The 13,594-nt window shown below is 49.4% G+C and overlaps 1 protein-coding gene across 2 annotated transcripts in view; it reads right to left on the reverse strand.

The window, feature by feature from the left end:
* Window positions 1-13,126, reverse strand: part of ubr3 (ubiquitin protein ligase E3 component n-recognin 3) — a 44,140-nt gene extending 31,014 nt beyond the window's left edge. Inside the window, exons 1-23 of one of the 2 annotated variants that reach the window (XM_035522972.1) lie at window positions 12,662-13,126; window positions 10,329-10,468; window positions 9,537-9,689; window positions 9,183-9,344; window positions 8,920-8,960; window positions 8,758-8,824; window positions 8,527-8,657; window positions 8,198-8,426; window positions 7,518-7,697; window positions 6,976-7,109; window positions 6,604-6,690; window positions 6,425-6,490; window positions 6,046-6,135; window positions 5,418-5,546; window positions 5,123-5,175; window positions 4,891-5,024; window positions 4,711-4,796; window positions 4,359-4,500; window positions 3,518-3,614; window positions 2,205-2,346; window positions 1,968-2,072; window positions 1,404-1,586; window positions 1,225-1,257 (exon numbers count right to left, since the gene is read on the reverse strand). In XM_035522972.1, the coding sequence (XP_035378865.1) occupies window positions 1,225-1,257; window positions 1,404-1,586; window positions 1,968-2,072; window positions 2,205-2,346; window positions 3,518-3,614; window positions 4,359-4,500; window positions 4,711-4,796; window positions 4,891-5,024; window positions 5,123-5,175; window positions 5,418-5,546; window positions 6,046-6,135; window positions 6,425-6,490; window positions 6,604-6,690; window positions 6,976-7,109; window positions 7,518-7,697; window positions 8,198-8,426; window positions 8,527-8,657; window positions 8,758-8,824; window positions 8,920-8,960; window positions 9,183-9,344; window positions 9,537-9,689; window positions 10,329-10,468; window positions 12,662-13,095 (3,018 nt within the window). In that variant the 5' untranslated portion in view covers window positions 13,096-13,126. The remainder of the gene's footprint in view (window positions 1-1,224; window positions 1,258-1,403; window positions 1,587-1,967; window positions 2,073-2,204; window positions 2,347-3,517; window positions 3,615-4,358; window positions 4,501-4,710; window positions 4,797-4,890; window positions 5,025-5,122; window positions 5,176-5,417; window positions 5,547-6,045; window positions 6,136-6,424; window positions 6,491-6,603; window positions 6,691-6,975; window positions 7,110-7,517; window positions 7,698-8,197; window positions 8,427-8,526; window positions 8,658-8,757; window positions 8,825-8,919; window positions 8,961-9,182; window positions 9,345-9,536; window positions 9,690-10,328; window positions 10,469-12,661) is intronic. The other variant, XM_035522975.1, reaches the window with a different exon arrangement.
* Window positions 13,127-13,594: the final 468 nt, after the last annotated feature.

Below are 13,594 nucleotides of genomic sequence, written 5' to 3' on the forward strand. Positions count from 1 at the left end.
AACATGATGCAGGTTTGACGGTTGAAGGCACAAACATGCCTGAGTGTTGTCACCACAACAGACACTGAGGACGCCCCCCCCCCCCCCTCCCTCCCCCCCCTTCAGGTATGAACAAACGGTCCCCTTCAACTGATCTTCTTTTGTTATTGTACGGGGGAGTGTTTTCTTGGTGCTCGTGAATGTCAATTTTCAGCCAGCCAATCAAATCATAGGAGGCAGGATTTACTTTGACAGAAGATGGCTTTCTGGGAACCCGTTAGCCAGAGAAACTCAAAGCTGATCACAGCAGTTACGCAATAGCAGTCTAACACAGGGATAACTAAGACAGTCAAACCATCAGTCCCACTCACCCCACGCTATTAGTGGACAAACGTTATCGTGACACTTTTTAAATTGTGAGATATGTCATTACAGATTAGTGTTAGCTGGCCAGCCAATCACAGCTACTCCCGTTAAAATGTTTAACAATTTACGAGCCCATGCTTTAGTTATATTCATGTACAACTTATTTTAACTGTAGTGCAACTCTAACTAACTGCAGTGACTATCCTGAATAAATCACAGGACATCACAGCTCATATCCCATGCAAACTGGCCTAACAGAACTAGTCCAAAACATGGAGCAGCTGGGATGTTTCCAGGGAAGCGTACTGACGTTGGCTGGCCACTGCTGTCCGTATAGACGCACATGACAGAACTCCCTGAGAAACACTTCCATCAACTCAACATGCACCAAATAAATAAACAAACCGTTTGTTCAACGTTAAACACATAATTAGTTTGCCACAGCGCAAGGGGCACTAAAGGCCTCCACTGTATAAGGCCCACGCAAGCAAGACCAACCTTAGCAGTTATGCAAACTAACGTAGTCGGGAACACGGACAGGGGAAGGAACCCCTCACGTGACGTGTGCTACCGCTCCTGTACATCCTGACACAGCAGGTGACACACAGCATGTGTGTTTATTACACTATGTAGAACTTTTATTGCTTCTCAGAGCAGCAAAGCACAGGGGGGGAAATGTAGCACTCGCCACGCGGAAGGTGCAGTGGGGACATCTCCGCAACACGCCCAGGAACGCTCAACTCCGCGTGCGATCCGCTCAACAAAACATCCCATTCCCAGGCAGAGCCGATCTGACTCCAGTCATCCTGTAGCCTTTCCGAACAATTCCGATCAACCCCCCGAGCACCACCCCACCCCAGCCAGTCAATTCCCATCTACCTCTCTCCAATTCCCTGACAGCCTTCTGGAGCTCTGTGGAGTGAAAGTGTGCAACAGCAGGGTCAGACACAACGCAGGTTCAAGAGATCACCCTACACACTCATCCCGAGCATGGACGGCGCTTTTAAACTGGCTGAGACTTGGCGAGACTTGACCGGGCGGAAGACCAGCTCTCTCACCTGGCCGGGGCCGGAGGCGGCGGCGCTAGTGCTGGGTGGGGTCTCCCTTTCCCTCTTGCGTTCCACCTCGGGAGCGGTCTCGGGCACGCGCACCCGCACGAAGTTAATGACGTGGTGCAGGTTGGACAGCAGGCTGGTGCCGGGGAACCAGCTGTCGTGACAGTGCTCCTCGACGCACGGCTCCTGCGGGAAAACAGCACAGCGCTCGGGCACTGAGAAAGGCACTACATAGGGACACTAGATCATTACAGCTCAGGGACTAAGACGGGCCCGTGTCCGGACCGCAGAGCCAGAAGTGGTCTTATGAGAGGAGCTGGACACACAGAAGCTTTGGGAAGGTCATTTCAAAAGGCTGACCAGACATGTTTAAAGTCATCTCTTCGTAAAAGGTGCCCTGAGAGTACCGTGCATGCACTGAATGTACCCTTATCCCATACCGGCGGAGAAAGTGTACGAAGGCGTTAGGTGTGCGCGTGGCAGCTGGTAGGACCCTTCGTAACCTGAGCTCGGGTTAAAAGTTTGAGGATCTCTCAAAGCTCAAACCAGGCCAGACAAGACTCTCACTTCATCGTCCTTGTCGTCCTGCGCGTGGTTGTCCAAGCCCAGCTCCACCAAGTACAGCACCATACACAACACGTGCTCCGACATGTTCTGGTGGTCCATCCAGATCTGGACAAGCACACAGGGTAGGGGTTGATGGGAGGGCTTCCAAAACATGATTTATAAGAAATCGCATACAATGCGAAGCTACGTTTCCATTAACTTCCTCGGCGCTTATATAAGGTCACTGTGTGCGGGTACCTTGTACAGCAGGGTGAAGATGACAATGTGCAGGGTCTTGCAATGCAGCAGTCGCACTAGGCCTCTGTAGCACGGGTGCAGGGCCGTCCGCTCCTTATAGGGAGGCCAGGGGTTACCGGCGTGAATGCCCGACTGCTTCAAGCTGTACACGGGGGACAGAGAAGACCCAGCGCTCACAAACCACAGCAAGAGGCAACAGGCACCCCACAACATGGGCTCTAAATATAAGCAAATCTAATAAATAATATACAAAAATAATTTATATACATTTTAAGCATGAGAGCAAGATAATCTGAGATGAACTACTCTTAACAGAGCTGCGATACGTTTAATGGAAGGATCGATTCTGTTGACCCCTCTCTGGAGGTACTCCATGACAGTACAGTACACAGACCCAGATTACAAATTATAAACTATCATCATGATTACACAGACCAAAGCCACATCAAAGAGAGTTGTGTGGTACCACTGTCATTCATCTTTAAACCCAATTAAACATAAACCCAATACCTACAAAGTGTTTACCTGAAAGCCTAAAAGGAAGTTTAACATGCTGATGTCAAAGTATATTTGTGATGGAGAAAGCACAGTTTGATGGACAGGACACCTCTGCTTCCAGCCATTACATCTGGAAAAGCAGGTGAGGCTTGAGGTCTGACCTGCAGTCACAGCGGAGGAACCGTATGCTGGCGGCACAGAGCAGGACGTCACGATGCATTTGGAGAGGTCCCGTCCCGCCCAGAGCTGCAGGGTATTAACCTCGCTCCTGGACCTGGGCCTCCCCATTTGTCTCCAGGAAGCACCAGAGTTTAGTATAGCAGGGCCTTTCCTAGTCTATTAGACTTGATATATTGATCTCTGCTGCCTTGGCTCTAATTGGAGGGGGTCTTGGGTGTACCCCGGGCAGCACGCAAGACACACACACACACACACACACACACACACACACACACACACACACACACACACACACACGGCCAGAGAACATGAGTAACCCTGGGCTCTTAAACCTGGAAATACTTCCCCTTTTCCACGACCGTACATGAAACTCCTTGGGGTCAGAGGTGAACACGTTTGTGTCCTCGCCAAGTCATTTCAGGACATCCAGGAGTTTGGTTAGTTAAAACGCGTCCTGTTTCATTACGAGTCTCTAGAACTCGACTGAACAGTCAAGCAGACTGGGAGGCAAAAACAGGCTCTTCTTAAAGTGAAACCGCCGGTTAGTACCGAACAACGAGATGCGCGATTGAGCGAGTGCAGGTGTGGTGTGCGTGTGAGGACAGTTTAGAAGAGGCCTCGTGAGCGTGACGTACAATGCGGAGTATCTGTCCATCGCTGACTGGACATCTCGCCGGTAAACTGTACGCAAGATGACCATGATGGGGTCAAACTCCTTCTCCCACACCTCAGCTGGAGAAACCACACGACACACAACATGAATCACACACAGCTTAGGAGACGCCATCACTGAGTAGCACTGACCTCTTGAGGAAGGACACTTATCGTGGCAGTCTGCCTCCACGTGGCAAGACTCGAGGAAAAAACGTCAATACGTCTAGACATGAACAGCAAGCAGCAATTCATTGTGGCGATACAGACATCAGTGGAATGGAGAATACTTTTCTTTTAAATAAATAGTGCCGTTTTGCAATATTGAACAATTCTACTGGCACTTTTATGTATTTTGTAACAAGAGAAAATGCCCCACATATGATGCCATCACGTCATCCACCCGTCATGCAGGGAACTGAACAGACGCGTAGACTCCCAGGACCGGCTCAAGACTGCCATCGTGTGGTGAAAAAAAAACCCACAGCTAAAGGTTTGGGTCATTAGTGAAATCATGACGAGGCGGAGCTCAGGATATATCACACACCCACCCACCCACACCCTACCCATTCACTGATTAGAGATCAGTGAATGAAACTAGCAGACTTTGTGCTCAGCCTAAGGATTAAGGTGAGTTTTTGGTCAAACACTACTAACCCTAAATCCACCCGACGTCCCCACCCTTAACTAGAACAACGTCATGGAATTCCACACGAATTCTACCAGCGCCCAAGAGGAATAAAAGATGATAGCTTTGAGCACCATCCACGCGTTCACATCGTAGGCGGCGAACAGCAAAGGTGACCCCGGGGCGGGGTCGCTGACCTTTCGGGGTGTACATGCCCTGCTGCATGGAACCCCCTGGCTCAAAGACAGGGGCTTTAAAGTCTGCCACAGCAGACAGCATCTCCTCAAAGCTACAGCTGCCAGGGACGATCCCGCTCTTGGGGTTGGGGTTCTCTGGAATCTGGAAAGTCTGTTAAGGATAACCGCGGTATCTGCGAGGGATCTGGGAGAGTAAGAAGAACAAACCACCATCGCAGTGTTGCGATGAAACATCACTGGCCTGTCCCCAACAAACAAGCTCAGTGAACATCCAGGACACAATCAGCCCCTTATACGAAGCAATTATGTACGAACTCTGTCTCCCATGCTGCTCAGGGGCAGTAAAGGGTACGAGATCTAAAAGGGAGCTGTGGGTGCGGTCATTCATACACAGCTGGGACACCATCTCTGCCCTCAGAATCTCATCATCCGTCATACCTGAGAGAGAGAGAGAGAGAGAGAGGGAGAGCACATATTAACGAAGCTAACCAAAATCCCCCCCCACTGCCAGAGAGAGAGCGCGCAAGCCCACCCAGGTGTACGCGGAGGCTACACAGTACGACCAGGAAGGTGAGGGCTCCCTCCAGCATGGGCCGCTCTTGCTCTGCCTCCAGCACAGAGTTCTGGTGCTGTGAAGCCATCGTCAGCAGGTCCACCACTTTAAACCTGCCACAGGGAAACAGCCGTCAGCCTATAGATGGAACGGGCCGGCTCTGGAGCGTACCAAAAACCCTGCTGTTGTGGTTGTTCCGTCGGATCCGTACCTCTCGAACACCGAGGAGATGAAGTAGTCTGGATCTAGGCGGGACGCACACACCTGGAAAACACAGCGGACTCAGAGAGTGAGCTTCGCCTAGACCTGTAGGTGGCTCGTCCCGAGTTTGGAGCTGTTCCCTACAAGCTCCGCACCCGCCCGCCACCTTGACGTTTGAATTATCGACGATGAGTGCTGCGTGATGAGGTGTTGCTGAGCAGCAGTGGGAGCAGGGTGTAGTGTGTGTGTGGGCGTGAGAAAAGGAACAGCACTAGGGCATCTCTGAGAGTGAAACACAGGCGCACCTGGAGGAGGAAAATGTCAGGGTCGATCATAGAGTTGCAGAAGTGGGACTGGACGTACGTCATGGCTTGGCCTTTAATCTGCAGTCCGTTCCTTACCCACATATTACTGTGTATCTCAGACAGGCATGCCTTACATACAAAGAGACAGACAGACAGAGGCACACGTGCACACAGTTACTGGACACTTTCAAAGAATCATAGACCATCATTGTACTACATAATGGAATTACCGGAGTCTGATATAATACAGCATTATCAACTTTAACCCCATACCATTGCACTTAATGATGATGAGAAAACTACTGAATACAGCAGAACACTAAATACAGAACGAACAAATTTTAAAACGAGACAGAGGCACTGAGCTCTACTCTTGGAGACTAATTTGCATTTGCCTGATCTGCAACTATGGGCCGATACGTCAGCAAATCCGCAATTCTAAGCCATCTGTACTAAAAACTCTCCTGCTGAGACAGGTGGAAATGTCCCTTATATATATACCCCATATACGAGTGTGTGTGTCTGGTGTCTGTGTGTGAGTGTGTGTGAGTGAGAAGAGAGTAGACACACCCTCCCACTCCCTGTGAGAATAGCTGTAGCTGTAATCCTAACGTAAGGTGTTGGTTACCTGTATCTGGAGAGGATGAACCATAATCTTCATTAGCATTTCCTGGTCAGGGAGCAGACTGTCCAAGTCCAGTGCCTGACACTTCACCGCCTGGACCAAACCAGGAACACAAGTCACACAAGCTTCTCTATGGAACGCCAACGCTTTCCCAGTTAAACAGAGCAAATTTAGGATAACACTGCACTTTTTTTATCTCCCTAAGAGTTAATGGATGTCGCAGCCAAGCAAAAGCCCTTTAAAAGTAAGCTTTGAGCTCGAGAAGCCCCTCTTTAGTAACTGACCGCATGAATAAAATTCATGCTTCAACCCAGGCAAAGCCATCTTGTGAGGAATCCCTCTCTTAGCGGCAGCCGTGTGAGAGTGTTGTGTTTTCAGTTACCTTGCTGAGGAACATGGCGTAATAGCGGTGAAGGGGCAAATGAAACGTTACTTGATTGGGGGCAGGCTGTTGGAACAGAGGGTAAAAGGAGAGGATCAATATTGCTGGACCACTTGCAAACCAAAGAGGTTTACAAGCCACAGCCAATACCATTTCCTGCCAGAGAGCAGGGATCGTACCTCATCCACAAACCCAATGGCATCGAACCACATCTGTAGAGTCTCCAGGCAGTAGCGCACAACCGTCTTTGTGTACTCTTGTGTTTCCTGTCAACGTGAAACCCACTCTCAGTCACACCGAAGGAACGCGAAACACGGTACGACTCTGCCACGCTTGGCCTCCGCTCCGACTCCGAGTACACCACGTGCCAAGCAAAACCGACCACAATACGGACAACTGGATTATTACAGCAGTAAATGACTTAGCATTTGGAAACCTTTGGACCGGGTTGCTGTTGGCATGTCTTGAGGGTGTTGTCGGGGGCATCTCTGGCAACAGGAAGGTTAATATTTCTTTTGGCCTGGTTGTAGCAGCAGTGGGTGGTGGCTTACTTTGACTTTGCAGTGCGTGAGTAGCCCCCACATGGGCTGGGCGCAGGCCTCCAGTTCAGCGGCGAAGGCGGCATAGTACGTTTGCGACTCAAACTCCACATGCTCGTTCAGCTCCCTCTTATTGAGGTTCATCCCTGCGGAGCACACACACCCACACCCACCCACCCGCACACACACACACCCACCCACAGGGAGGGGCGAGAGGGAGTCCGTCAAAATGAGAGGAAAAAAAAAGAAGAAAAAGTTAAACCCTGTAGTCCTGGTAACAGCACGCTGCAGCAGATGTGAAGGCTAGACACACACCAGGCTACAATAGGCAATAAGCGAGTGAGAGAACAGCGTTACACCGGCAAACCGTCCCTCAACAAGTGCCAAGCAGGAACAGAAGCGGCTTGTGGGCTCACGGCGCCTCACGGATGGCTTGCAAGCTACATCCTCGTCTCGCAGCACTTCATGGGCAGCTCACGGGCCACGCCCTTGTCTCACAGCACCTTCAGCCCTACACTGCTACCACCTTTGGTTGCCATGGTGACAAGACTGACCTTGAAAGAAAGAGACAAAGTTCATCCACAGCAGAAGCAGGGCGTGGTCCTCCAGGAAGCGCTTGGCCACGCTTTGGTGGGAGAGGATGTTGATGAAGTCACTGACCAGTGGCCAGTACGTGTTGTTCTTCAGCAGAGCTTCGCCACAGTTCACCACCACGTGACGACTGTTCTCCTCGTCTGCAACAGGACACACAGTGCTTGTATTGAAGGGTGGGGAGTCTTCTCTACTGGTTCAGCCAGTCTCAGATCTGCAATGCAGCTCTTTGACTGATCTAGTGACACTTTGGCATCAAATCCTAAAAATAACTCCGAGAAGCACCGGCTGACTCGAGCCCTGGTCACAGCTGAGGGCATACATAAACTGGGAGATATTTTTGTCTAGTGAAGACCTTTGTAATAACACCATTCATTACATTTATGGCATTTAGCTGACACTTTTATCCAAGGCGACTTACAATTCTGACTGAGTACAACATGAGCAATTGAAGGTTAAGGGTCTTGTTCAAGGGCTCCCAACAGTGGTGGGACTTGAACCAGCAACCTTCTGATTACCAGTCCAGTACCTTAACCACTGAGACACCACTGCCCATTTCTTATTATTTTTGGACTACAAATTAAACCTCGTTAAACCTTCTCCACCTCATGGCGAGGGTGGCCCGGAATCCGCCCCCACCCACCCTGTAGCTCGCTCCTGACGAGGCAGCTCTCCATCATGTACAGCAGAACGGTGACCATGATGTCTAGCAGATGGCATTCCTCCGTCACGTGGCGCGCCAGCTCCTCGTTGCTGAACAGCTGCACGCTGATGTGCACGATGCGGTTAGACATGGTGTCCGACTCGCGCGTCTTCATTAGCGTCTTCATGATGAAGGCGTAATGCTGGACAAACGTTTTCGTGAAGGTGATCTGAAGGGCAAGAAAAGGGAAGGCATGGGGGTTCTGATGGGGCTCGGAGACCTGGCAACCTGCCTGACGGCACAGGACTGCATCACGAAGAACTGCGTACCTTATAGTCTTGATCTGGCAACATGTTGAGTAAAAAAGTGACCATCTTCTGGGGAAACTCGTATTTAATGGTCCAAAACAACAACTCCTCTAAAAAACATTTATGTTTCAGAGAATCCATTATGGACGGATCTAAAACAAAAAAAGAAGAAATTTGAAGAGCATCAGTGCCCCTGTGCTCCATATCCCTGAGGAGAAGTGGGATTACAAACAGAGCGCTGGAGTCATTCACCTTTGGTGGTACTACTGAGCTTCACTCTCTTTCGCTGGCCTACACCCTGGCCTCCATCCTGGTCATCCTGTGGGGACAGAACAATGGGGAGGCGCCTTGTGTTGGAGGAGACGGCCTGTGAAATCAGCGTTTTCTAACCCTGCGGTCACCTCCACATCTTACCTCTTTATTTTCCTCACTGGGGCTGACTGCTGCAGTGGCCCCTGCGAGCAGAGGAGCACGGCAGGGATTGGTGAAAAAATGTACCAAAAACAAAAAAAAGTTGCATTTTAGGCCAGAAGACGCTAAATTCAACACCTTTGTTAAACGAGAGAAGCCACCCTCTCTCTCTCTCTCTCTCTCTCATTCTCACACACTTGAAATTTCAGCCTCAGAAACAGACCACAGCTTGTCAGGTATTCCATAAAAGTAATTGGAGAAGTTACCCAACAGGCCAAGTGCTCCGGCACCAGCACTGGCCGGCGGGTCTGCCAGGGCGGCTCCCGTCCCCACCGACCCTTTCTCCTCCGCAGACGTCAGGCCAGAGTTCTTCAGTGCCGACAGGTACTTCTCGTAGTTTCTCTTGGCATACGCGTTCTCCTCCTGACCTGTGGGAGACGGGGAGAAACGTGCCGTGATGTAGCCCAAGGGGTGCACATCCACGACCAACAACGAGAAGATCTAATATTACAAATGATAATGTTACGCTGCAGAACATTAAGTGGTTTCAGCATGGTTCTCCAAGGGTTCTCATCGTGAGGGAATAGCACACCTTCCCTGAGGCTCACAGACATACATACCCATACTCAGTTCTTTAAAGGTCTGCTGATTGGTTAAAATCTTTGTGAGAACTGTCCGCATGGCTCCGCCCATTTTAGTGAGGTCTTCTAAGAAAGAGATCTGAGGTTCCAGATGCTGTAGGACCTTCTGCAGGTCCCGGTCTGAGGCAGACTCTGGAAACACAGCATAAAAACCATAGACAAGTGTGATAAGGAGTCCTATGTCTTTACAGCAAAGATATTAGACTGAAGACTGGTGCAGCATGTGCACACATCTACCTGATGCTTTTATTTTGTTACAATTATGACTGAGTATAACTTGAGCAATTGAGGGTTAAGAGTCTTGCTCAGGGGCCCCCAACAGTGGCAACTTGGCAGTGGTGGGACTTGAACCAGCAATCTTCCAATTACAAGTCAAAGTACCTTGACCACTGAGCTACCACTGCCCCCATCAACTTCTATCTACTAGAAACTCTACAAAGCTAGACAACAGTTTTTGGTTGGTTGGTGTGTGGGTGTGTGTAATAGGCTTTACTCGCACAAAAGCTAAATGATGTACTTGTGAGTTGATTAATGAGCAGTAATCCCTTATTCCAATGCCGAGTGCCAGCGGTAAGGTTTTTTTCTGGTTACAGGTGTGCAGTGAATGGACAGACAGTGCAAAAGTGCCATGGACGAGGATTCAGCTCTGCTTATGTGATAAGTAACTGTAACTGGGTGTAGATTAGTCTGAACACTGTTCCCGTCCGTCAGCAGGAGCTACATTAAAGAGCAAGCAACTCTCTAGGTGTGCCTGGGACGCGTGTTCCTCACCTGGCTCTGTGTAGCCGTCTCGCAGGTACTGTATTATGCTGATGATGAAACGAGGAAGAACCATCTCAGACATGAGCAGCAGATCTCGAGGAACTGATGGAACGTTCTCCCCCGTTTTTAACCGATGCCGTCTACAGAACCTGCCATGTGAAATTCACGACAGTGCTGTGACTCCATATGTACTGTATATATGCTATTGTGTTATTATAGATGTTTCCTACTCGGAAAGCTAAAACATTCAAAAAAAAAAAAAAAAAGCAAAAGCAAAAAGGTTTTCTTGCCCAGATCAAAACAGTGGAAACGTCTGTGGTCCAAATAACAGAAAGTGATCCTTAAAATATTCAACTAAGATGGCAAGCAAACATAACCGAGTAACACAACGAGCAGCAGGACTGTTGATCTGTAGTTTTACTCCAAGCTTTCTCTGAACAAACGCTGTTAATCAAATCCATTAGTCTGGGGAGCGTGACTGAGAACAACACATGGGTTGGCTGGGAGCCCTCATGAGCACTGGAAACTGAACTAATCAAATCACGTTCTAGTTAAGACAGGGCAGCCAAGTGGAGTTACGGGCATCTGAACATACATCTCCACCATGTGGAAGTCCTGCAGTGCAGACAACCAGGTCTACATCAAAACTGTTCAATTGTTAAGAGACACTGCGCCTACTCATCAGCCGCTATTCTGTCAGCACATAGCAAAACTGCTTGATTGCCAAGTCATGCAAGCTCAACTTGGACACCTTGTTGTATAACTTACATGTTAGTCATTATGGCAACACTGGCCAATGTATAGGCTGCAGGAAACTAGCTAGAGTAAAGAAATGAACACTTTAGAAAGAATTTTGTGCTGTGTGCTTTAAAAGCACTCCAGTGTTTTTTTTGTTGAACACATTTGTCAGAAACACACTCCTAGAATGTGATACTGATGTGTGTAAAAACTCCACTACTCAAGTGCATAATAAATCTTATTGCTAATTATCCTAGCCAAGACCATAATGTCCAATCAGCAGGGGTCCTGTGGTAACAGACTGACCCGCGATGAAGAAGGCCGAGAGAGGATGGCCAACCGATGTTACACAGTCTCTGATTGTACACACTGTAGAAAAGTGGTAAATGGGTGGAGGTACAAAGTAAATTATTAAGTTCCATAATGTGAGTGTCTTCCCTGTCAAGGATCTCCCATTCTGTCCTTTATAGAAAGATTCATGCGGACCTTCACTTGGTCTATCAAACATCAATTCCCAAAATCCAAAAGACTGATCTTTAGTCCCATTACTGCTGCTCTAGTTTTTATAGTCCATCATGTTGTGGTGTTTGATGTTCAGCATTAACTTAGAGAACATCTGAGGTATTAGCACTGTTAATATTTCTATTCCAAACAAAGTCCACATTCAACATGTTTAAATGGCTTAGGGCTTTGTTTATGAAGTTGCTTTTAAAAAGAATCGAAACTCATATCAAACTTAGACATGAAGTGTTATGCCGCTAAGGTGAGTGTGTGTATACGAGAGTCTTACAGCCCTTCTGACCAACTTTTGGAAAACAGAACGCATGTCATTCCTCAACTGTCTAAAATATATTGTTTATTAAATATCCGAATGGTTGATAACAGTTCAGTTTGCAGTACTGGCCTGCCAGCAGCGTACTGCTATTCCACCTTACATTTAAGAATGAACAAATCATCAATAAGGCATCTGCCACTGGAGAGGCACAGTACATCTGAAACACTATGGACCGGTGTGGTACTGAATCCCTCCATAAGAAAGAACAGCCTTACTGGGCGAGGAGGAAAAAATGAAACCGAAAGTGGAGGACATGCGCCAGGCCCGAGCCTAAACGGAACCTGACGCCGGCCCTAGCGAGAGCGTTCCCTGTCCGGATCAGCTACCAGAGCACCTGAGCCCAGCGGAGGTAACGAAGGAACGAACGGAGGAACGAACAGCTCACCCGGCCATCAACAAGCCAAGCACGGTGCAACTTCACAAGAGTCATTTAAAATTAAGAAACAAAACCAAAACAGACAAAAACATACTAAAGTGGCGAAGTAAGTGGTACTGAAAAAGAAGTGGCTAATCAATTACTGATTGTTCACCCAGTCAAATACGTTGCGAACAATTAAACTGCCGGGATGTAAACAACACATTAGTGTGAGACGCTGGAGCTGTCAGTGGTTATAAATAAACGCGCCTCCCGACACTCGGTAAGGCGGAGAAGCGGAGCTTCAGCCCGGTCACTTAAACACAGTTAAACCCCCAAATCACCCAACAAACACGCCGGGATACAACAGTGAGCGTCCCCGGGGAAGGCAGCCGGCCCGGCCGGTCGGCTCACCCGCTCTCCCGCATGACGTTCCTGTCCCCGCAGTCGCAGGCCCCGCCGGCCTGGCTGCGGAACATGTTGAAGTCGTGGCCGGCGTGGTCCCCGTGCTGGAAGCATTCGGCGCACAGTGACATGCAGGGCGAGATGCCGCACGTCCGGCACCGGTACGCCACGAAGTTGGCGGTCCACACCAAGCCGCACAGCGTGGCGTTGTCGTAGGCGCGCACGGCCCTGCAGAAGTCCTCGTAGCCGTCCCCCCCGGCCAGGAGACACCTGCACCAGTCCAGGGCCTCCGCCGCCTCCGCCGCCGGCGCCTCCGGGTCCAGCACACGGTCCAGCAGCTCCCGCAGCTGCCGGACGCCGGAGCTGTTGTCCGTGTGGCCGAGGTCCGCCTTCAGACGCGCGGCTGTGGCGCGCTTGTCCCGGCGGAGCAGCGACGCCGCCATCGTGCATCTGAGCCGTTTCGTGCCGAATTTATTTTTGTTGTCTTGTCTCGGGCTTGTGCTCTCGGCTTTTCTCGCGACACGTCGCGGGGTTACGAAACGCCCCCGTTCGGTAATATGGCGCAAGCCGCCCCAGGGAGCACACGTGGTTAGCCAGCAGCGCGGCCGTGCACACGCTATTCTTAGAGCAACGTCTGTTCACGATATTTAACACCACAAGTAGTAGCACGTAGCCTACGACACGAGAACGGGAGAGAAAATGTGCGCCAGACGTGTAATGAACACATGCCTAAAAAACCTGCCATATTTCACAAGTTTGTACAACGGTAGTAGGCCTAAGGAAATTATTATTATTATTATTATTATTATTATTATTATTATTATTATTATTATTATCGATCTCTTACAACTGAAACGCCAACCTGAGAACAGTTATGCAGTTTGCATACTGCCACAACCGCTCCACTGACGATGCAATTGCACATCTGCTCCACACTACACT

Source organism: Electrophorus electricus, chromosome 2 (assembly GCF_013358815.1).
Source record: "Electrophorus electricus isolate fEleEle1 chromosome 2, fEleEle1.pri, whole genome shotgun sequence".
In the NCBI taxonomy this organism is placed as follows: Eukaryota; Metazoa; Chordata; class Actinopteri; order Gymnotiformes; family Gymnotidae; genus Electrophorus; species Electrophorus electricus.